The 23,816-nt window shown below is 38.8% G+C and overlaps 8 protein-coding genes across 8 annotated transcripts; 6 read left to right on the forward strand and 2 right to left on the reverse strand.

Moving 5' to 3' along the window:
* Positions 1 to 38: 38 nt before the first annotated feature.
* cid (centromere identifier) lies at positions 39 to 897 on the reverse strand. The gene has a single exon (XM_064679915.1). The coding sequence runs from the start codon at positions 836 to 838 to the stop codon at positions 143 to 145; it is 696 nt and encodes a 231-aa protein (XP_064535985.1). The 5' UTR covers positions 839 to 897; the 3' UTR covers positions 39 to 142.
* A 271-nt stretch (positions 898 to 1,168) lies between these two features.
* Positions 1,169 to 2,751, forward strand: cbc (crowded by cid). Its single transcript, XM_064679913.1, has 4 exons — positions 1,169 to 1,333; positions 1,390 to 1,942; positions 2,001 to 2,508; positions 2,570 to 2,751. Exons 1-4 carry the CDS (start codon positions 1,235 to 1,237, stop codon positions 2,685 to 2,687), a joined length of 1,278 nt encoding a protein of 425 aa, XP_064535983.1. The 5' UTR covers positions 1,169 to 1,234; the 3' UTR covers positions 2,688 to 2,751.
* A 416-nt stretch (positions 2,752 to 3,167) lies between these two features.
* arr (low-density lipoprotein receptor-related protein 6) lies at positions 3,168 to 17,701 on the forward strand. The gene is made up of 6 exons (XM_064679911.1): positions 3,168 to 4,044; positions 11,565 to 14,554; positions 14,669 to 14,826; positions 14,894 to 15,163; positions 15,327 to 15,951; positions 16,599 to 17,701. Exons 1-6 carry the CDS (start codon positions 3,873 to 3,875, stop codon positions 17,397 to 17,399), a joined length of 5,016 nt encoding a protein of 1,671 aa, XP_064535981.1. The 5' UTR covers positions 3,168 to 3,872; the 3' UTR covers positions 17,400 to 17,701.
* Positions 17,702 to 18,935: 1,234 nt separating this feature from the next.
* NC2alpha (negative cofactor 2 alpha) lies at positions 18,936 to 20,384 on the reverse strand. Its single transcript, XM_064679914.1, has 2 exons — positions 20,191 to 20,384; positions 18,936 to 20,029 (listed from the first exon to the last, which is right to left on the reverse strand). Exons 1-2 carry the CDS (start codon positions 20,230 to 20,232, stop codon positions 19,019 to 19,021), a joined length of 1,053 nt encoding a protein of 350 aa, XP_064535984.1. The 5' UTR covers positions 20,233 to 20,384; the 3' UTR covers positions 18,936 to 19,018.
* Positions 20,385 to 20,578: 194 nt separating this feature from the next.
* LOC135426679 (uncharacterized) lies at positions 20,579 to 20,978 on the forward strand. Its single transcript, XM_064679917.1, has 2 exons — positions 20,579 to 20,754; positions 20,827 to 20,978. Exons 1-2 carry the CDS (start codon positions 20,691 to 20,693, stop codon positions 20,976 to 20,978), a joined length of 216 nt encoding a protein of 71 aa, XP_064535987.1. The 5' UTR covers positions 20,579 to 20,690.
* A 78-nt stretch (positions 20,979 to 21,056) lies between these two features.
* Positions 21,057 to 21,523, forward strand: LOC135426678 (uncharacterized). The gene has a single exon (XM_064679916.1). The coding sequence runs from the start codon at positions 21,057 to 21,059 to the stop codon at positions 21,315 to 21,317; it is 261 nt and encodes an 86-aa protein (XP_064535986.1). The 3' UTR covers positions 21,318 to 21,523.
* On the forward strand, positions 21,321 to 21,523 carry LOC135426680 (uncharacterized). The gene has a single exon (XM_064679918.1). It carries the CDS (start codon positions 21,321 to 21,323, stop codon positions 21,516 to 21,518), a length of 198 nt encoding a protein of 65 aa, XP_064535988.1. The 3' UTR covers positions 21,519 to 21,523.
* A 23-nt stretch (positions 21,524 to 21,546) lies between these two features.
* Positions 21,547 to 22,983, forward strand: PIG-M (Phosphatidylinositol glycan anchor biosynthesis class M). The gene has a single exon (XM_064679912.1). It carries the CDS (start codon positions 21,547 to 21,549, stop codon positions 22,957 to 22,959), a length of 1,413 nt encoding a protein of 470 aa, XP_064535982.1. The 3' UTR covers positions 22,960 to 22,983.
* Positions 22,984 to 23,816: the final 833 nt, after the last annotated feature.

Here is a 23,816-nt window from a genome sequence, read left to right on the forward strand (position 1 = left end):
CTAAAAATATGTTTGTTTAACAAAGAAGTATGACACAATTCAAAAGGTGATTGAGATATCACTGATTTTATAAGGTTGTATGTTTTATTTATTACCTATGATTATGATTGATACACATATGTATAATTATGAATGATGCATCTCAAAGATTACCATAGGTTTTGCAGAAATATGCCACCAACGCCATGTCGCGCACCTCTAACGTTACACGGCTGCGATACTGGGTCAGTAAGTAAGCATCCTGGAAGCGCTGGGTTAAGTACATTTCTGTCGCGGTCTGTATAGCCTCCAGGGCGCTCATAGTTATCATAAAGGGCGTTAAAGTATGTTCCATCATAATTTCGCGCACCAAACGCGAAAAAGGTAAACGCGGTATCATAAAACCTTCATTCTTTTGTAAACGTTCAATCTCACGGTGCAATTTTTTCATACGACCCTCCGGTTTATTTTGTTTGCGTCTTGAGGCAGGCCTTGATGCTAGTGGCGCCTGACGTTGGCTATTCTTACTCGCTGCGGATGTTTGTAGCGGCACCTTTCGGGGTGTGTGTCGTATTGCCGTTATTGCCGGTGGCTGATTCTCTGAATCACTGCTGTCTTCGGATCTGTCTATATCTCGACGACGGTCTTTTGGAACGTTTTTGCGGAGCGTAGAGCATCGACGTGGAGATGTGTTCACTTCAGCCAAACGGCTTGTAGTAAATTCCAATCCGTAGTCAGTTTCATTTTCACGATCCGGTGTTCGAAATGCATTCTCGTCATATGAATCCTCAATATTATCTAAATGCGATTCCGATTTCTTTTTTTTTTGAGTTGAGTTTTTAACAGTGCGTGGTCGCATTATGAAGTAAAAATATAAATTCCCTATACCCAAGACTTGGTTCGCTGTAATATACACAAATATCTGATTCCCGCCTTTTTTGCGCAAAACGCAAACATTTGCATTCATTTTACAACACTAAGTAATTTGAAATTAAAAATTGGTATATAAATGGATACAAATGAATAAACGTATATTTACAAATTTAATAGTATATTAAGAATACCTTTTTATTTTTAATCATAAAGCATGCACATAAATTCACAAAACTGTTTGACTATAGCGTGTGAATTAATGTCTGTTTTCAGACAGATCAGTATTTTAGTATTTTGACGAGACGGTCTCACTGAAATATCTAATTAATGTGTATGCTTGCATCCACTGTTTACTTTTTGATAATTTGACATAAAAGCAGATATGTCCGAAGATAATTCTCATAGCAGGGAGTATATCTTGGAAGCAGACTCTGAGCTTCGTTTCGAAATCGAGCAAAAAGATGCCAAGGTTCTTGTTACGGTATGTAATAATATTTTTGTACTCGGCGTGGTAAATATTCCTAAATCGTGCTTCAGCTCGTCACAGGTTTTGCAGAGCTCTTTGGTACCGAATTGGTGAAAAAAAAGAAATATGAGTTTGGTGTTGGCGCCAAAGTGGCTATATTTACCTACCAAGGCTGCGTGCTGCACGTGTCAGGCAAAATGGATGTGTGCTATATCTCGAAAGAAACACCAATGGTACAATATATAAACTGCCATGCAGCATTGGAACAGTTTCGAATCGAAGCCGAAGAACGGGACAAGCGCGGCCCTGTTGTATTGATCGTAGGGCCTATGGACGTTGGAAAGAGCACACTGTGCCGCATTCTATTAAACTATGCAGTACGCGTAGGCAGGCGACCACTTTACGCAGATCTTGATGTGGGCCAAGGTGCCATTTCCATTTCCGGCAATGTAGCCACTATTCTTATAGAGCGACCAGCCAGCGTTGAGGAAGGATTTACAAAGACAGCGCCACTAGTTTATCATTTTGGTCACAAGTCCCCTGGTGCTAATAACGTGCTTTACAATGCAGTCGTCTCAAAAATGGCTGAAGTAACACTGCAGAGTCTGGATGCCAATAAACGAAGTATGTTTAACAGCATATACTCTAGAAACTTGAAATATATGACCATTTTTTTTTGTAGCCAAAAGCTCTGGGATCATTGTCAACACATGTGGCTGGGTGAAGGGCTCTGGCTACGCACATTTGTTGCATGCAGCACGAGCTTACCGCGCTCGCGCCGTATTCGTATTGGATCAGGAGCGTTTGTATAATGATTTGCTCCGCGATGTGCCGTCAAACGTCCATGTTGTCCTGTTGCCAAAGAGTGGCGGCGTGGTGGAACGCAGTAAAGAATTACGCCACGAATCCCGCGAGCAGCGTATCAAGGAATATTTTTATGGTAATACACGTACACCGTTTTATCCCTTTTCGTTTGAGGTCAAATTTCAGGACCTACGGCTATACAAAATTGGCGCACCACCATTACCCGACTCATGTATGCCAATTGGTATGAAAGCGGAAGATAACAAAAAGAAAGTTGTACCGGTTACACCCACACCATCGCTGCTACATCACATTCTTACGCTCAGTTTTGCGGAGTCTACGGACGATGATGTTATAGGCACTAATATTGCAGGCTTCTGTTGTGTGTAAGTGTAACCAAGTGATTTTCGCACAAATAAATTTAATGTTGCCATTTTTTCTATAAAGCACCGAGGTGGACATGGATCGACAATCTGTTATGCTGTTATCGCCACAGCCACGGCCGTTGCCTCCAAATGCATTGCTCTTGTGGTCGGAGTTACAGTTTATGGACAATCATGCCTAACATTCACTTTTACAATATTAGTAGTATTATGTTTGTAAATAAAAGTATGAAAATGTTGCGTTAATTTTTTAATTTAATATAAATAGCAGTAATTTTTATTTTAAATCCAAAATGTGGCGTAAAATTGCACACCTCGCAGCACTGGAGAAAATTATAACATTTTAGGAAAATTTAGCAGTGCCATTGTGAGTTTAACGGCATAATAAAATAATTCAGCCGTTTAGTCTTACAGTGCTTATTTATTTAAGAGAACAGTGAACAGCATTAAAATGTTTTTCTTTTAGTTTTATTGTTTTGAGATGTTTCGATAAAAAATATTAATTTTATTTATGTGCAACAACACGCCAATTGCACAAAAATTCAAACAAAACAGAGCACGCGATGCTCAACATGAAAACACTCACGGATATTACAGTCCAGACAATGTTAAAGTTCATTCTGCTGTTATGGTGCTGAATTGCTGAATTGTCATTTGGTTGCTTACATGTAGTATCGAGTAGTATCGAGCGTGGAATAGAAGCATCACAAGGTGTAACAAATTAAAGTTTTACAAATAGCAAAAAAATGGCTACCCTCTTGCGGTAACTTTATTTCACAGCAGTGTGTTAGTTTTATATAATTGATTTTATCTACCCTCGCAGTGCTTGTGTAAAAAATGTCTATCGCCTTTCAAGTCGTGTGTGTCGCTCAAAGAGTAAAAAACAAGTTCAAACCAAGTGTAATTATTACCCATGTCTAATGTATGGACGGACGCAACAATATTATGGCCTGAATTAAACACGCGTAGTACGCATTTTTTACTGAATAACAGGCATCGTTTGATGCATTTCATTCTGAGTTTGAAGTAATGTAGTTCGGCGACGACTGCGATATTTACCGGCTTGTTGCGCCAATGCTTTAATGTCACATTTAGACCCAGACAAAAATCACTCCCTTAACATTGTAGCGATACGTACAAATGCAACAACGGAAATGAGACAACAACAAACATAACAATTACTGTTTTTAAGTTTTTGCTTTTTGAGCTTTGTGTGAATCAAAAATTTGTGTTTCCTCCTTTACAGTAAAAAGCAAAATATTTGTGCTTAGCGAACTAATCGATCTCTGTACTGCTGCACTTTTATATTTTGTTGTCAAGTTTTTCATTTCAAATGTATTTCGAGCTCTTGGCCAAGTGCGTGTAAAATGACTCGTAGGCCATACAGAAGTGAACATAATAATATTAAGTTTAAACAACTGTTCCAAATAAATACAACAAAATGCGTTAACAATTGTAGCAGAGACTATCACCACTTTAGTTATGTGATCATTTTTTTTATTTGCTGTTGCATCTCAAACAGCTTGCAGTATAAAAATGGTAAGTGCTCAAAATTTTTAAACAATTTAACACATATGTAAGTATGTTTAAGTAGTTGTATTGCACGTGTAATTAGATAATGGCCAGTTAATGATTAATTTGAGTTCAAGTTAAAAAGGCAATAATAGATGCAGTAGAACCAGGAGTGGATGTGTGCGTTTATTTAGTTTTATAAATCCCATTACAATCGTCGGAACTGTAGATGGCATGTCAAGCCATGAAATATGTCGGGTCGAAGATAATATCGGATTAACATAAACTCGATCAGTATACGACATCCAGAATATATGGATGCTTGTTCGTATTATACCAGCAATTGTTTTGTGTTATTTTTTAAAATGTATATTAAAGCGAACATACAAAATACGTACATAATTTAGTATATGTATAATTTGTAATTTTGTAGGCGGATTTCTATGTTGAGGTCCTCTTTATAAATCCGTTGGTGTTAGTCAACCAACGAATTAAGCGCAACAATCGGGAGAAAACAACAAGAGCAAGCCTTTTAAAGGTTTTGCTTCACCCACGTCTTCATTGCTAACAAGTTATTTACATATACACAAACTCATGTATTCTCGGACACGAATGCTCCGTTCAGATGTTTATACCCGTACAGAGTTTGGCCCTTTATGCTGCTCGTTGTGTTTGTCGTTGTCTTTATGGCAACTTCTTTAAATGTCTGAGTGCCGCCCTGCTGCGACGTCGACGGCGTTTACGTATTAACGAGCACATCTTTAAGAGAAAACCCTTTTCAGACCAGTCTGCGTCTCTGGTGATTTGTTTTCAGATATACATATATCATACTAGCATTACCCGGCCTTGCCCATGGCAAGTTTTATGCTAAATATTGTAGATATTCATTTTCCTCAATTGCGAGTGGAATTTGCAACGTCGCTGAAAGACGTATTAATTTAGTTTTAATATTGAGATTTGAAAATAAGTTTGAAGGCGATCAGACGAATATTACAACTTTTCACCCATATTCATCCAAGAGAAGTAGATTTTGCGAATATTGTGAAACACGTCCTAAATGCATTTTCACAAAGTATTTTATTTCAATCATTCAGTCAGTCAGGACAAACCTATTTAAATTAAGAGATGATCGACTTTTGACTTGAATGTTCACGAATACGCCAAATAAAATACATATATCGAGCCTAGTTTGAATATTCTGTCGTTTATGGCCCATTTCAAGTTTATTCCACTGTTTTTTTTTTGCTCTTTACAAATCGAATAGGTTTTTAATTTATGACTTATAATCTATATTTATAAGCATTTAATATGATGTTTGCCTGTGTTCTGATCTGTTCCGCCACATAATAATTTGGTGATAGTTTGTTTCTCCCAGTCCCAGTCGCAGGAGGCTAAGCTCCTACAAAGCAAATAAAAATAAAGTGCTTTTGATTTTATGAAATATTTACCTGATTTTTGTCTTTCCATAACCCTTCTGAATTGTAAACCCATATCAATTGATAATAATGATAATAATTGAAACACCTCAAACATGCGTGTGTAAAACTAGGTGAATGTTATCGTCTATGTTTTCCTTTCAAATATTAAATAAGCAGGGTTATTTTTGTTGTTTTTAATTATTCTATTTTGTGCGGAAATACAAATTGTTACAATATGATAAAAAAAATTATTTATCAAAGTCATAGAATGCAAACTGCATTTAAACACAGTTATTCCGACTTCAGTAAGGTGCTTGACTCTGTGCACCATGACCTTTTACTCTTTAAACTTGACCGTTTAGATTTTCTTCCCTCTCTAAGAGTCATGCTTGACTACCTCGAAACAGGTTCACGCTACTTCTGGTGTACCTCAAAGTCATCTTGCTCCTCTCCTCTTAACTCTTCTTATAAACGATTTCCCCTCTGTTATATCACATGCCGATGTACTTATATATTCGGACGAGGTGAAATTTATTCTTAAATTCACTGATCCCTTACATCATTCTCTCTCTACATGATGATTTGGACGCTATACAACTTTGGTGTTCGGCCAATCAATTGCATCTAAATTGATCGACAATCGACAATACTCCATTGCAACATATACTAAGTGTTAAGGACCTCGGCGTTCTTTTTGATTCAAAATCTTTTCCTAACCAAACTTCTACCTATCTCCCAGGTACCTTCTATCCTTGAATACTATCTGGTGTCCGCATTAAAATAATATCCAGGATCGTATTGAATCAGTTTAGAAGCCATTTCTGATTCTGTTGTTTTTTGCATAGCTTTCCAGGACAGATTTTTCCTTTACTTTTTTAACAACTTTTTTCTTTCTATTTTTTTTTTTTATATATATTTTATAATAAAAGAGGCAATTAAGATTATTTTTAATTTTTCTACTAACACCTTTCCTGTAAGCTGTAGACTAATTTATACGTAGGTTGGCAGTCGTTTTGTCGACCATTAATAAATAAATAAAACGTCAAAAACATTGCATCCTTATAGTTAGTTTGGATTAACGGCCAAAATGATTGAATGAATGTCTGTAAAATCGAGTCACGTCTCTTAACGAGGCCAAAAGGGTGTCAGACCCCTTACCAGCAACATACTTAATTGTGTAGGCTGATTTTGTTCATCCCTGTGTTTTATTTTCATTCCGTTGCTGCATTTAGGCAGACTTGCTGTTAGTTGCTGAGCTACCTGCAATTCAACGGGCAACGACACGAACTTTACTTGAAGGTACATCGTACTGTTGGCGTTGGTAATGTGTATAAATGCACAAGGCAAAACCATAACTAATTAAATCAAAATTACAAACCTTTTTATAGATGTTTTGACTCTGTGAATTTAATATTACAATATTCAATAATCAATTTGTGCCTATAATAGATGCTCACTTATAGATGTTCACTTTTCTTAAATGCCTACATCTAAATTAACTAAATGTTGAAGCAAAATTAACCAGGCTAACAGTTCGTGTTGAGGGGCTAAAAAAGAATAGCAGCAAATCAGCAGCCGCAGCAGAAAACATTAACACAACATATTGCACGCGAACGGCAAGCGTTGGTTTGGATAGGTGCCTCAACTGCAGTTGCATTTGACCAACCCACATCGTTATCATAATATGAGTTGTGGTATCTGGGCCTGGCATGATTTCGCCCGGCTATGGTAACATCATGTCGTGCTCGAGCTGTTGTTTTTGTTGGTGAGTGTGTAGGCGGGGTACCAACGCTTTATTATGAGCTCGGCTCAGGCATGAGAAACATTGAAGCACGGTCATGTGATTGGGCTTGACTGACTGACTATTGCGTTTACCGGGGTGAAATACAGCATTTTGCCATTGCTGTTATATCAGACTTTTGCAGACTAGGCATCGTCTTGAGCTCTTTTGTCTATTTGCTTTTGATTATTTGGCGTGGTCGTTTCGTATTTGACACAACTGTTCAAATGGAAAACAGTTTTTGTTCTGTAAAGATTTAGTGTTTAACATATTGTAAAAATTAAATTTGGCTATATCTAAATAAAAAACAAACAAAAAATTCAAATCTAAGCACAGCGTATCTTATAGTCGAACATTCTTGCTAAGATTTCAGTGGAGTTCCCAATTATTTCCCTGAAGCATGAACAACGAGAAACTGAGTTTTGACAAGTCTTTGTAAGCGTGTAAATTGCATGCTATGCGAGTTAATAGCGTTTGGAGAGAAGCTAGGCAAGGAAAAGAATATATCGGCTGCCATAAGTGTTGATTCTGACGATATGAATAAAAATAAACTACATAACTTTTTTCCTCACGTTAGTGTTGGGTACACGATCAGTTATTGCCTTGGCAAAATATTTTTATTTAATCAGACAGTCTTACAGGTTACCTTCAATCAACGATCGTTGGAATAGTATATGATTGCAATTTAATTTCAAATCAGTTCTTTTCTAAATAATGATCAGTCCGATGCAACTTTTTAATATTTAACAACCAAGAACTGCGCCATTACATTTTTAAACAGTTTTGAAATCAGCCAAACAAAAGGTAAACAGTGCAGGAAAATTAAAAAAAATATATATATAACTAACTAACCCATATAAAATCAAGCAGAGTGTACTGGCTTAAACTAGGTGTGCAAAATCCAAAATCCCGTTAGAACTGACTTTCTATCAGATATTTTCAAAATTAAAATTTTTAATTTATGTGCATTTGGATTTGTTGAGGAGTCAATTCATTTTAAACAAGTAAGAGGTTCTAGTCGGGAGCTCCCGCCTAGGGGATACCCTGAACCGTCTTCTTCCAATACCAAATGCATCTCGCGCTACGCGCTTGTTTGATTTAGTAGTAATAAAGGAAAATGATAATAAAAAAAAAAATCCTTCCCTTGGCAGGGCTCGAACTCGCAACTAACCGCACCACTTGCCACTGCCTCTACTCAAGGGCCACACCAATACTTGAGCTTTAATGAGAAAAAAACCAATTAAAATAGCAGCACATAAAACAATACAATCGCAATTGCAATGCTGTTGATAGAATTCAAAGCAAACACGCATGAATGTTTGTGTGTGTACATGTATACAGAAATTCTTGGAATTTGCGCAGCAGCTGTGCTGTTAACACGTGCGCACATAACCATTAACCGATCTTAATGAAATTTTCGACAGTACATCCTTTTGTAGAATAGAATTAAGAATATTTGTGTATTCTCAAAAATGCAATTGCATATAAATTGTGGCTTAAATTAATGGGCAATACAAGTTGGATAATTAACTTGATTTATAGCTTTGAGGTGGTAGCGGTGAGGTATCGCCACCTCACCAGGTATAAAATGAAATATACTTGATATATATATACTATTCTAGAAGCTACATGTCAAGTTTGGCTTCTACTAGCTTCTAGCTCATATTATTTGCCGAAATTGATAAAAAAAACAGGATTTCAATATCTATTTTTATCGATTAGTCTCTAGGTTCTGATATCCTTGCGTTCATACATACGGACGGCCGGACGGACAGACGGACATGGCTAGATCGTCTCGGCTATTGATGCTGATCAAGAATATCCTGTTACTGATTTCTGCATAAATATATTAATTCTGCTTATTTGTCTGCCTTTAAATATTAATAAATGAAGCTGGAAAAACTAAAACAAATATAACATAATTTTGAGTATGCATTTGTCAGCAAAAGGAGTTTTTCTATCTTGTTTTATTTTACTTTTACCAGCACACTGTACAGATTTTGTTTTTCAATTTGTTCAGCAACCGGAAAAGCATTAACATAGTCAAGAATGGCTGCAAAAACGAAAAAAAAAACAAGTAAGAGGTTCTAGTTGGGAGCTCCCGACTAGGGGATACCCTGAACCCTCTTCTTCCGACAGGCGATAGGTATAAAATGAAAAATACTTGATATATATATACTATTCTAGAAGATATATGTCAAGTTTGGTGACTCTAGCTTATATTATTTACCATCGATTTTGATCGATTACTTGGAAACGGGGCAAGTTATCGAATATCGGAAACAAACTCGATCTGCGCGGGGACTAGGAGCACCTACAGCTCAAATTTCAAGTCTCTAGCTCTTATAGGTTCTGAGATCCTTGCGTTCATACATACGGACGGATGGACAGACAGACCGACGGACATGGCTAGATCGACTTGGCTATTAATGCTGATCAAGAATATATACACTTTATGGGGTCGGCGATGCTTCCTTCTGCCTGTTACATACATTTGCACAAATACATAATACCCTGTTTACCCATTTTTAATGGGTTCAGGGTATAAAAAAAAAAACACCCACCATCCAGTTTGCAGTCAGTCAGCCCTCACTTCCACCTTCCGCACCTTCCCTACCCTCGCAAATGTCGGCTGGTTGCCTATTTAGCTAACCCAGCCCTCAACACATTTAAAATGCTGCAACTGCTGTTGCAACTGGCCCAACGCCAGAGACAACCACCTGTATAGGAGACCTAACTTACGTTGTTCCCATAATGCTGCCACTCAGCGTGAGTGGCGCGGAGTGGGCGTGGGAATGGGCTTGGAGCTTATGAACAAGCTGGTAGCATTGCTCATTTAAAGTTCCGCAGCCTCGACTTGTTTCGTTCTAGAAAAGGGGTACTTGCACTCATTTAGCATTTATGTGCACATGTTTATTGCATCTCCGGCTACTACCACTGCTGAGGTTGAAATTGTTAGCCACAGCTCAAGTATTATTCCAAAATCCGGAAGATATAGTCAAATATGGTACTAGGCTTTTCGTACCAAATATATACAGTACATTAATATATTGTAGAAACAAATTATGATCGGTTAAATTAAAGAAAATGTATACTCACATTTACCAAATGTCAGCTTTCAGCTCAACCTTGATACAGTTGTACAATAATAGAATATTAGGATTTCCTTTTTGTTTATATACCCTGAGAAAATAAACAAGGTTTTTTATACAAGAACTTTCTTTTAACCGGATCGTTACTATGCTGTTGTATGCTCCAGCTATATGATATATTGGCTCGAAGACTATAAGATGTTGCATAAATGTACAGAGTGTAGCGAAATTTATAAATGCCGAGTAAACAATTTTAAGTAAAGCAACAAGTTTTATCTGTCCTGACTGTCTTTTTGGTGATCAACGCATAGCCTAAACCGTAAGAGCTATGAATCTGAAATTTGGACTGTAGTGAACCCACAAGAAAAACGGTTGTTTGAAACTTTGCTTGTTTACCATCCAATCGGCCTCAAACTCATTTTCACAGATCTTTGGTTCGAATTAATTTGAGGGGTGTCTTTTCGAAAAATCCAATATGCCTCGGCGGAGAGAATATTTTTTCGATAACTTTTAAGCATTGTCAGATTTTATTTTTGTCAGATAAGAACTAATGAAAATGTTAGTAAAAACTAATTTAAGCGATTTTGGAAATTCCACCATCAACTGTGGTAAATTGGCGGAAAACGGTTGTGTGAAATGTTATTGCTTACTACCTGATCGAAATCAAACTCATTATTAAAGAAAATAAAAATGAACTTGATATATGTTTCAAACTTCGCAAAATCATCTTGGATGATAAATGCTGGTCAAAAAGTTATATAAATAATTGTAGGCACACAAATTGTTACGGACCATGCTGCGGAATACCCGCTAATTGTTGCTAGAACAGGATTAGTTTTTAATATTGGATTAATTTTTTGTTTAAGGTGATTCTTGAAACTTTTGAGCGTTTTTCATTGGTGTATTGCGCATTGATTAGACCGCTTTAGTTCTCAACATTTAAACAGCGCAAGCAACTATAACTGATTAGACACACCTGCGTCCACTTTGACACCCACTATTCATACAACTCCCACACAGGAGTCGACCAGCTCAATCAGTGGCGCCTAGTTGCAACTTGCATTTACTGGCTATGTTACAAATCAAAAGCGTTGTATAAAACACGTTTTTAGCACCGTCAGACGACAGGTCGAATAATCCAATTCGTAAATTATATAGTTACTGTAGACAAGTTAGCCTCAATATTCAGTGTTTTATAGAAATCGATCTTGGAAAATAAAACTAACTAAACCATATGCTAATAATCTTTTCTTTCAGTACATGGACAACCGATCTCTTCCTCGATGGTGTCCACGCCTACCATTGCTCAGCAGTTTATCAACACACCAGCAACGTTGTTGTTCACTACACGGCACGATATTCAAGTGGCAAACATAACGAAGCCAACAGGTGGCCCACAGATCGATGTAATTGTCAAGGATTTGGCTGAGGCGATGGCCATCGACTTTTACTATGCCAAGAATCTGGTATGCTGGACAGACTGCGGGCGTGAAATTATAGAATGTGCTCAAACAAACTCTTCGCTGCCGCTGTCCAAGGCTCCCAAGCAAACTGTGATATCGACGGGTCTAGACAAGCCGGAAGGTCTGGCCATCGATTGGTATACGGACAAGATCTACTGGACGGATGGCGAAAAAAATCGCATTGAAGTAGCTACAATTGACGGTCGTTACCAGAAGGTACTTTTCTGGACGGAATTGGATCAGCCACGCGCTATAGCTGTAGTACCCGCAAAACGGCTACTTATATGGACGGATTGGGGCGAGTATCCTAAAATAGAGCGTGCTGGAATGGATGGAGATCCACTAACACGCATGACTCTTGTAAAAGAAAATGTGTTCTGGCCAAACGGGCTGGCTGTTGATTTACAAAGTGAGCTCATTTACTGGACGGACGGCAAATATCGGTTCATTGATGTCATGAAGCTTGACGGGAGCAATCGTCGCACCATTGTCAACAACCTGAAGTACCCATTTAGTTTAACCTACTTTGAAAACCGATTATACTGGACAGACTGGTTACGGGGCTCTCTGAATGCTTTAGATCTGCAAAGTAAGGAGTTGAAGGAGCTCATTGATACGCCGAAGGCACCGAACTCAGTACGCGCCTGGTCGGAGTCCCTACAACCTTTTGAAAATAATCCATGTTCATACAATAATGGTAATTGCTCGCATCTGTGTCTACTTGCGACCAATACGCAGGGTTACAGCTGCGCATGTCCCACGGGCGTAAAGCTGCTAACTTATAATAAATGCGCAAATGACTCACAGGAAATGCTGTTCATAGTGCAACGCACGCAAATAAGCAAAATTTCTCTTGATTCTCCGGATTACACAATTTTTCCACTGCCGCTAGGCAAAGTCAAGTATGCTATTGCTATTGATTATGATCCCGTAGATGAGCATATTTACTGGTCTGATGTAGAGGCTTATACAATTAAGCGCTCTCATGTAGATGGTAGCAATATTACAGACTTTGTCACCTCTGAGGTGCGACATCCGGATGGCTTGGCCTTAGATTGGCTGGCACGTAATCTCTACTGGACGGATACAGTGACCGATCGCATCGAGGTATGTCGCTTGGATGGTTCTGCGCGTAAAGTGCTTATCTACGAGCATCTAGAAGAGCCGCGTGCCATTGCAGTGGCACCCTCGCTCGGCTGGATGTTTTGGAGTGATTGGAATGAGCGCAAGCCTAAGGTGGAGCGTGCTTCTCTCGATGGATCCGAACGCGTTGTGCTTGTTTCCGAGAATCTCGGTTGGCCCAATGGAATTGCCCTAGACATTGAGCATAAAACAATTTACTGGTGCGATGGAAAAACCGACAAAATTGAGGTAGCTAACATGGATGGATCGGATAGACGTGTGGTAATCAGTGAAAATCTTAAGCACCTGTTTGGATTGAGCATCTTGGATGATTATCTTTACTGGACAGATTGGCAACGCCGCTCTATTGATCGAGCCCATAAGATCACAGGCAACAATCGTATTGTTGTCGTTGATCAATATCCCGATCTAATGGGCTTAAAGGTAACTCGACTGCGTGAAGTGAGTGGCCAAAATGCGTGTGCTGAACGTAACGGTGGCTGCTCTCATCTGTGCCTGAATCGTCCACGGGATTACGTTTGCCGTTGTGCTATCGATTACGAACTATCGAATGACAAACGTACATGTGTGTTGCCAGACGCTTTCTTATTGTTCTCTCGCCAGGAGCACATTGGTCGTATATCCATTGACTACAACGAGGGCAATCACAATGATGAGCGTATTCCCTTTAAGGATGTGCGTGATGCGCACGCTCTAGACGTGTCTGTCGCTGAGCGGCGCATCTACTGGACGGATCAGAAAAGCAAATGCATATATCGTGCATTTCTTAACGGCTCTTATGTGCAGCGCATTGTAGATTCAGGACTAGTTGGACCTGATGGCATTGCGGTTGATTGGCTTGGGCACAACATCTACTGGTCGGACGCTGAGGCACGGCGCATTGAGGTGGCTCGTCTCGATGGAAGCAGTCGCCGGGTGCTGCTTTGGAAAGGTGTGGAAGAGCCCCGTTCTCTTGTACTAGAACCTCGACGCGGCTACATGTACTGGACCGAGTCACCATCCGATTCTATTCGTCGCGCAACTATGGATGGTAACGAGCTGCAAACAATTATCGCGGGTGCTAATCATGCCGCTGGTTTGACCTTTGACCAGGGGAGTAGACGTCTCTACTGGGCAACGCAATCGCGACCGGCGAAGATTGAGTGCGCCGATTGGGATGGAAAACGGCGACAGATCTTAGTGAACAGCGACATTGATGAACCTTATGCTGTTTCCCTATATCAAGACTATTTCTATTGGAGTGATTGGAATACCGGGGATATTGAGCGCGTGCACAAAGTTACTGGACAAAATCGTAGTCTTGTGCACACTGGAATGACATACATAACATCGTTGCTAGTGTTTAACGAGCAGCGACAAACTGGAGTTAATCCATGCATGCTTAACAACGGCGGCTGTTCACATTTGTGTCTTGCTCAGCCTAGCAGACGTGGGATGATCTGCGCTTGCCCCACTCACTACCAGCTAGCCAAGGATGGCGTCTCTTGCATTCCCCCTCGGAACTACATCATATTCAGCCAGCGCAATAGCTTTGGCCGCTTGCTTCCGAATACAACGGATTGTCCAAATGTGCCATTGCCAGTGTCAGGCAAGAATATCCGTGCTGTTGATTATGATCCCATCACGCATCACATATACTGGGTAAGCAGAGTAACCTTCAATAATTGTCCATTTCCTTTATACCAGACCAAATTAGCCGTAACATCTTTAATCGATAAAAATATTCAAGGTTTTTGATATTTTCCTTCTTATCAGATCGAAGGACGCAGTCATAGCATTAAAAGGTCTCTAGCAAACGGGACCAAGACAGCTGTGCTGGTCAACACCGGCCAACCATTTGACATTGCCATTGACATTATTGGTCGTTTACTTTTCTGGACGTGCTCCTACTCCAACAGTATCAACGTAACTAGGTATATTACAACCGAAAAAAATGCAGTCTCACACAAGCTATCCTAAAATCTTACCTTTAAAATTTAGTTTCCAAGGGGAATCAATTGGTGTAATTGACACCGGCGATTCAGAAAAGCCGCGCAACATTGTCGTCCATGCTATGAAGCGTTTGATCTTCTGGTCGGATGTGGGCAGTCATCAAGCTATTATAAGGGCTCGTGTCGATGGCAATGAGCGCATGGAACTAGCTTATAAACTAGAGGGTGTTACGACACTTGCCTTAGATCAGCAGTCGGATATGCTTTATTATGCACACGGAAAGAGAATCGATGCAATGGATATCAATGGCAAGAACATGTAAGTAAAATTTTAAAAATTAAGGGGTTATTATGAAACTGTCACCATGGTGCTGCATAATGGAGCAGATAAAGTAGTATAAACTTGTCTCGGTATTTGCGTTTGTAACATCAGTGTAGGATGCTTAATATAAAATTCATTTACTCACTTTTGTTATTCTTAGAAAAACGCTGGTGTCGATGCACATCTCACAGGTTATCAACATTGCGGCGCTTGGTGGCTTTGTCTATTGGCTGGATGACAAAACTGGAGTAGAGCGCATCACAGTCACGGGGGAACGCCGGTCGGCGGAACTTCAACGACTGGCGCAGATAACAGACATCCGTGCCGTGTGGACGCCGGATGGAAAACTGCTCCGCAATCACACCTGCTTGCATAGTCAGACCAAGTGCTCACACATTTGCATAGCAGCTGGCGATGAAGTGGGGCACTCACGCGATATTTGCTCTTGCCCTAAATATCTGATGCTGCTTGAGGACAGGGAAAACTGCGGCGCTTTGCCCGCTTGTGGTCCGGATCACTTCACCTGTGCGGCGCCCGTGGCTGGAAATAGTGATATGAACAAGGACTGCATTCCAGCGTCGTGGCGCTGTGACGGCCAGAAGGACTGTCCTGATAAATCCGATGAGGTTGGTTGTCCCACTTGCCGTGCGGATCAGTTTAGCTGCCAATCTGGAGAGTGCATTGACAAGGCCCTTGTTTGCGACGGCACTACAAACTGTGCTAATGGCCATGATGAAGCCGACTGCTGCAAGAGGCCGGGTGAATTTCAGTGTCCTATCAATAAGGTATGTTGTGTAGATGCATAGAGAAAAAAAACATTTCGACTTTGCTCTTCTTACTTATCCAAAATATATATATATATATTGTTTTTATATGAGGTCAGGGGTAACTCCTTTAACGCGGTACAAACATTGTGTTACAACAAGAGTGCGGGGATACCCTGAACCTTCTTTTATCAACCCCAAATGCATCAGACGTTACGAAAACGGGGCAAGTTATCGACTATAAGAAACTCGTACTCGTACTGCGTGGGCACTAGAATAATCTAGGTTCAAAATTTCAAGTCTCTAGCTCTTACAAGTTCCGAGATCCTTGCGTTCATACATACGAATAGACGGACATGGCTAGATCGACTGTCTATTGATGCTGATCAAGAATATATATATACTAAATGGGGTCGGAGATGTCTCCTCCGTGTTACATATACTCGCACAACACGCATTATTCCCTTTTTACCCATTTTCAAAATATATACCCGTGCTTGACGACAGCTTGCTTTGGGTACAATAATATGTCAAATAATGCTATAGTAAATTGACCATTTTTGCGATTAAATATAATCTCCATATCCCGTTTATTTTATTTATAAATTGGATGGAAATGGTATACATATATATTCTTTATATACTTAAATCGTTGTAATCTTTTACAGCTTTGCATCTCAGCTGCACTGCTTTGTGATGGCTGGGAAAACTGCGCTGATGGAGCGGATGAGTCGGTGGACATTTGTCTTCAGCGCCGCATGGCACCAGCTTCTGATAAGCGCATTTTCATGATATTAATTGGCGCCACGATGATTATCATATTCTCCATTGTTTATCTGCTGCAATTTTGTCGAACCCGCATAGGCAAGAGCCGCACAGAGCCTAAAGATGACCAAGCCTCAGACCCCCTGTCGCCCTCGACGCTGACTAAATCGCAACGAGTCTCGAAAATTGCCTCTGTAGCAGATGCGGTTCGCATGTCGACACTCAATTCGCGAAACAGTATGAACTCTTACGATCGTAATCACATAACTGGTGCCTCCAGTTCAACAACCAATGGCAGCAGTATGGTAGCCTATCCAATTAATCCACCGCCTTCACCCGCAACGCGTTCGCGTCGTCCTTACAGGCACTACAAGATCATCAACCAACCGCCTCCTCCTACACCATGCTCTACAGATATTTGCGACGAGTCGGACTCGAATTATACTAGCAAATCAAATAGCAACAACAGCAATGGTGGCCCCACCAAATTACCATCTAGCTCGGCTGCCGCCTGTCTTCAGTTTGGCTATGACATTGAACCGTATCCGCCGCCACCAACGCCACGCTCGCATTATCACAGCGATGTGCGTATTGTGCCGGAGTCTTCATGTCCTCCGTCGCCGTCCTCACGCAGCTCTACGTACTTTTCACCATTACCGCCCCCACCATCGCCAGTGCAGTCACCAAGTCGCGGATTTACGTAACATTATTTGAATATAAACGAACAAGGCAGTGTATCATAGTTGCATTGTATGTATTCCTACAAATTTTCTGACTGCATTGTATATATTTAGATTTATTTTATGTGAAAAGAGCCTTATAATTTATAATTTTAACGTTAGTTTGGTTATGGGCTTGATCCCAAATGACCGACATGTGTAAATAGCATAGCTATAATCTTCCTTATTTGTATTTCGATCTCGTTAAGTCTTATTTGCCGAACGACATTTATTATTAAGTAATATAAAGTTTGTAAACAATAGACTGCAATCTTTTAAGTAAACTACAAATTAATGAAATAGATTAAAATGAAAATAATGCAAAATACAATAACCTATTTTTTTACACGATGAAAACACACATTACATATTCCGCGTGCCAAAATTTCTAAAATACACAAATATACCTAGATATGACTACATTTAATATAATTTAGATACGCATTATTTTGGTTTGTTATAATTACTTTTAATTGTAAATAGCAACTTTTAGTAGCAATATTAAAGAAATATTCATTTTATTTAATTTTCTTCTTCTTTATTGTTATAAACACCAAAAAGTGCCTCAGTAATATGTGTGTTTTATTGTTTGATTTTTTTACACCATTTTTAAACTATGAGAAAATTAAAAAATATATATGTAATTTTCGCAATATATAACATGTTTATAGTTAATTTTTACTGAATATAATTGTAATTACACAACAACTTAGGCCTATAAAATGTTATATTTAAAATATAAAATGTGCAGTATTTATAACTTAAGCTTTAATTGTTTTTCATTCAACGATAGCTATGCTGTTTCCAAATTTTTTCTATATGGGAATGATACATTGGTTTTAAGTTAAGTTTGTAAACAAGATGATCCATGATTTATGTGTTTATATAACGATTCGATACATACATTGAATGAACGTATTTACAATTTTATTAATGTGAATATATCCTACAACTACAACGTTAGTCGTTCAAGTTATAGAGAATGTTAAATATCTTAACTTGCTAATAGTTTGTTGTCGGCGGATACTGATCAATCCATTTGATTTCGCTTTTGGGCATAAATTAGCAATGCTTCCTGTTAGAGCACAGCTGCCCACACAGTTTTTTTAATGCATTGCGAGGTATTTGCAACCTATCCATTCTCAAAGACATTGCAGAAGCCGACCGGGTTCTGTTATTTTCTTTTTATTTCAATTTTATTAATGTGAATATATTCTATAACTAAAACCTTAGTCGTTTAAGTTGTAGAGAATGTTTAATATCTTAACTTGCTAATATAGTTGGATGTCGGCGGATACTGAACAATCCCTTTGGTTTCGCGTTTGGACATAAATTAGCAATGCTTTCTGTTAGAGCACAGCGGCAAAAACAATTTTGTTAATGCATTGCGAGGTTTTGCAACCGATTAATAACATTGCAGAAGCCGACTGGGTTCTGTTATTTTCCATCTCAAATGTCGGCAAAATTGGTACCAAAATCCTCATTGTTATACTTATAGGCTTAAGGAGAACACTGTAATAATTCACAGTTTAAAATCCAACATGGTCTTTATTCGCCAAAATTATTAACTTGCTTACGTAAACCTAATATACATATTATTCTACTTAAATGTTGTCATAGTCTTCATCTAATTCGAAAAGCGATTCACTTATTGGTGCTGATGCCGAAGGGACCTTTGGAATGATTGGAGTTTTGCTCTTTCCAGCGATGTAGTTGACGGACGACCCAATTTTAGCGATTGAGTTATTGTTGGTTCCACTCGCGCTGATCTTATCTGTTGACAATATTCCATAGCTAATCTTCGCTGAGGTGGGTAACTCGCCAGCTGCTACAATATTTGTAAGATCAATATTTATAACTGGGGGCGCAATATTTAAGTTTAACATTGCATTAGATGTGCTGCCGGTATCAGTGTCTGTCGGGCCCAATGTTGTCATTTGAACGTTGCTATAATCAATTTTAACAACAGGCTTGTTTAGCAATTCGTAGTTGCATATTGGTGCAGGTATGGCAGCGTCTTGTGGTTGTCGACTACTGTTATGGTCATTGGTGTTCGGTGGCCTGCCACGCGGAGTATATGCAGGCGTTGATTCAGAACGTGCTAGCTTCGTGGGCAAATGTCCTGTCTGGTGATGCATATTTTCCAAAGCTCCTGCTGTTTGCACTATTACTGAAGGTGTGGATGAATTGTGATTTCGTTTCTGTCCGCCTCCGTTTAAACTAATCGAGCGCACATAGGGAGTGTTTCCGTTGGGCAACGCTCGTAGTGATGTTGACGGAAGACTAAGGTCATATGGCGTATCCGAGTCTGGATATTGTTCCTCCGAGCTATGTATGTCATCGTCATTATAATTAAACGCAGCTTCCTCGGCGACGCTAATGTCTGGTATATTCCTCACAAGCTCTTTTAAAAAATCGAATCTTTGTTCGGACATGATGCACTGTTTCATATGGGATGGTGACAAAGTTTTGGCGTTTCGCGAATTTGTTATGCGCAATGTTTTAGTTAAAAGTGACTCCACAAACAGCTCCAAAGTCCGTGAAATGATAACGGGAACCGCCTGTGCAACCTTACCAATTTCTTCATCGCTCTGCATAATTTTCTTAATACGGCCCTGTCAATTAAAGAAACCTCCAAATAAATATTTCAATGCTTAAAACGCGTGTGCATCATATACAAACTGAAAATTTCATCGTTGTGATAATGATGCATGCACAACTTTTACGCATGAAATGCAGATCTAGTAACAATTATTTATTTATTCGTTTTACTTACCGCCGGAAACCGCGCATTATACTTTTTCTTTTTAGAGGGCATTTCTAAATTTATACAATCTGATATCAGCCAAATGTAATCTTAACTAAATTATAATCCTACTATTTTATTTGCTTGTTTTTTTACACAAGAATAGTTCCAAATAGTTGGTTTATTGAGAATGTCAACAATTCACATGGAATAATAGTTTTCTACACATTCACCCAGAAATGATTGTCATAAGTCGATTGACAGTAAACCAGTATCCCGAATATGTATGTTGAAATCTTGTTTTTACAATTATTTTTTATTATATTTAAAAGATTTTTATTTCGACAACGTTGCTTGTTGCATGGCACTGTGAATGTTTTATTTTATTTACAACGAATTTTTGACAGGGTGGCAACACAGTGACAGTCCGCTGTGAATGTCAAATTTTACATCAAAGAAAAGTCATCTAACTTTTTATTAATTTGCAATTTATTTCGACTTTAATTTACAAATCATAGTGAATTAAATTGATGTCTAATGCTGGTAAGGATCCATGCAAACCTTTCGCCTGCGCTATACAAGCTTGCTTAAAGGGTATGTAAATGAAATCCAGAATATTATGCAATGTGGCATAATATTAATACACAAATTCGCATGTATTTGCAGAACACAACTTTCAGGAACATAAATGCAGTGAGGCGCTCGAGCGAATGCGTTTGTGCTGTGTAAAGTGGCATAAGCAGTCGATCTGTTGTAGTGGTATTGATTTGGAAAAATCGTATTTACCAAAGACGAAAACAGAAAGCAATCCAAAGTAATCATTAGGTGTGGTACAGAAATACATACAGTTGCGTTAGTTTCAATAATAATAAATTCTTGCTTATTAGTAACAAATAATGCCAACACCTACAACAGCGCCTCCATACAAGCCGCCCAAAGATATTCAGGAATTGTTAGATAAAAAACAAGAAACGTATTTGAGAAGGCGAACAGCTGTGCTACCGAAGCGCTCATGGATAAAGCGTAATCCGCGATTATTTCAGATTACATTTATAACCACGTCAATGCTAATATTCTTCTCAAAGCCGCTTTACGACGCATTCATAGCAGATCCTTTACCCTTGAAGGGTTCATCTATACCACCTCATAAGCGTTAAGGAATGGAATCTGTGCGCAAAGCCAACACTCGACTACGTAACTATCCGATTTTGCTTACAAAATGTGCTGAAAAGGCGTCACTATATGCGGCGTGCGTATCTCGGGAGATCAACGTTCAGCCAAAAATTTGCGAGAGCGAGTTCAAAGAATTTTTGAATTGTATGCGTAAAACCGCCAAAGAACTAAAAACAAAGTTGTAAACATACGCTTTTAAATTCTATTTCAAATATGTCAGAGACACAGGGCAAATTCCCGACGCCACCCGTAAAAATCACCTGGCTACAAAATAAAAGCCAGTACATAATGCATCTCAGTTTTCAATCACATATAATAATAGCCGCTATACTCCGTCTTGCGCTTATTTTCTATGCCCACGTACACGACACCAGATCGGCAGTGCCATATACAGATATAGACTACAATGTTGTAACGGACGGCGCTCGGCTAGCTTTAATCGGAGATACACCCTTTGCACGGCACACCTATCGTTACAGTCCCATTATGGCATATATTCAAATTCCAAATGTTATTTGGCATCCTGCATGTGGAAAATTATTTTACGCTGTGTTTGATTTACTTCTTGGAATACTTATTTATGCCTTAGTGCGTTTTGAGTTGCAGCTGCAATATCAAAAGGAACTCAAATATTTACAAATTAAATGTGGTAAATCAATGCAGATAGAACCCACGAACTCGCACAAAGAATGTAAAGGAACAGAAAAAATAGCCCGCATCTCTGCCTGCTTTTGGCTCTACAATCCGCTTACGGCAGTAATATCAACTCGTGGTAACGGCGATAGTGTAACCAGCTTCTTTGTGTTACTAAGCATATATCTACTGATTAAAATTGATCATCAAATATCCAAATCCTTGATTGCTTTCTGTGCCGGTCTGGTCCACGGATTCGTGATACACTTACGCCTTTACCCAATAGTTTTTAGTTTAACATACTATTTGAGCTTATCGGCTGTCGTTTCACGGAAACCTCGTGGACTCCTTCAAATGATTTTGCCTAATAAGCAGCAGTTTTGCCTTGTGCTCGGAACATTATTAGGACTAGCAGCTTTTACTTGGACTTTTTATGCACTGTATGGATGGAAGTATATGTACGAAGCCTATTTTTATCACCTTGTGCGAAAGGACGTGCGACACAATTTTTCGCTGCATTTCTTGCTGCAATACCTGAGCAATGCGGATGGAGTTGATGAATCCAATCTAATAGTAAAACTGCTTGTGGTAGTGCCGCAGTTAATACTTATACTATACTTAAGCCTAAGTTTTGGACGATTTCAGCAGACATTACCATTTTGTGCGTTTAGTTTGGCTTTTGTCATCGTGACTTATAATTCAGTTGTTACTTCACAGTACTTTATTTGGTATTTGGCTGTGCTGCCGGTGTGCATAAAAAATTTTCAGCGTCTGTCGTTGGTCAGATGTGCATCACTTCTTGTTCTTTGGTTATGCGGTCAAGCTCTATGGCTTTTACCCGCATATTTATTAGAGTTTAAAACATGGCATACTTTTTATTGGATTGGTATACAGAGTTCCGTGTTTTTTTTAATTAACAGCTATATTTTATCCCAGCTGTTAAGGAACTATAGACTTAAATCCTTAAATATTAATTGTACAAAATGTTTATAAAGAAATAAAAAATAATATAAATAATGATTGATGAAAGCAAAATACTTTTTTCCGATAATGATGCCGCAAGAAGCGTTTGTAGTCCGAAAGGCTAAGTTTCATGTTAAGTTCACAAAAAAGACAGTAAACAACGGATGTGTCAACATAATGGTATGGGGCTGTTTCTCGTGAAGACGTATAATAGCCAATTTTGTCATGGATTTTAAGTGGGACGGTAAGGTTTCCATATGCTTAATTTGTGGACATTTTGGTAGGATCCACAACATTCATAGGGATTAGTTACACACACAATGTGGAAATCCCAGATCTCAACCCTTTTGAGATCCTGTGGGGTGAAGTTTATCGAAAATTTTCTAAGACGGTTTGCCGAAAAAAATATTTTGAAAATGGTACAATATTCAATGGAAGCTTGATGTCGTCTATGCCCCTTTTATTATTTTTGTTGACGAAGATATCTTTTAAATCAAAAAGCAAACTTGTTTATTAAAGAATATTCAAAAGAACATAAAAAACGAGAAAGAAGTGCTATCTTCGGCACACCGAAGATTTAACCTTTTCAAAATGCTCATAGTGCTTTGCCCGTATCTAAGAAGCACAGGGAAAATAGTTAATGCCGAGTATGGTTAAGATATCTTGAAAAACAAAACAGGTTTCCATACAACAACTTAATTTTCGACCGATCGTTCCTATGGCAGCTATATGATATAGTAGCCCGATGTGAATAAGATTTTGCATAAGTGGAGGGAGCATAGTAAAACTAATAAATGCCCAGTTTGGCCAAGATATCTTGAAAAACAAAATAAATTTCATACAACAGCATAATTTTCGACCGATTGTTCCTATGGCAGCTATATGAT

The sequence above is a fragment of the Drosophila montana genome, unplaced genomic scaffold, assembly GCF_035044405.1.
Source record: "Drosophila montana isolate Dmon_TW-CO22-7 unplaced genomic scaffold, ASM3504440v1 contig_2081_1, whole genome shotgun sequence".
NCBI lineage: Eukaryota > Metazoa > Arthropoda > Insecta > Diptera > Drosophilidae > Drosophila > Drosophila montana.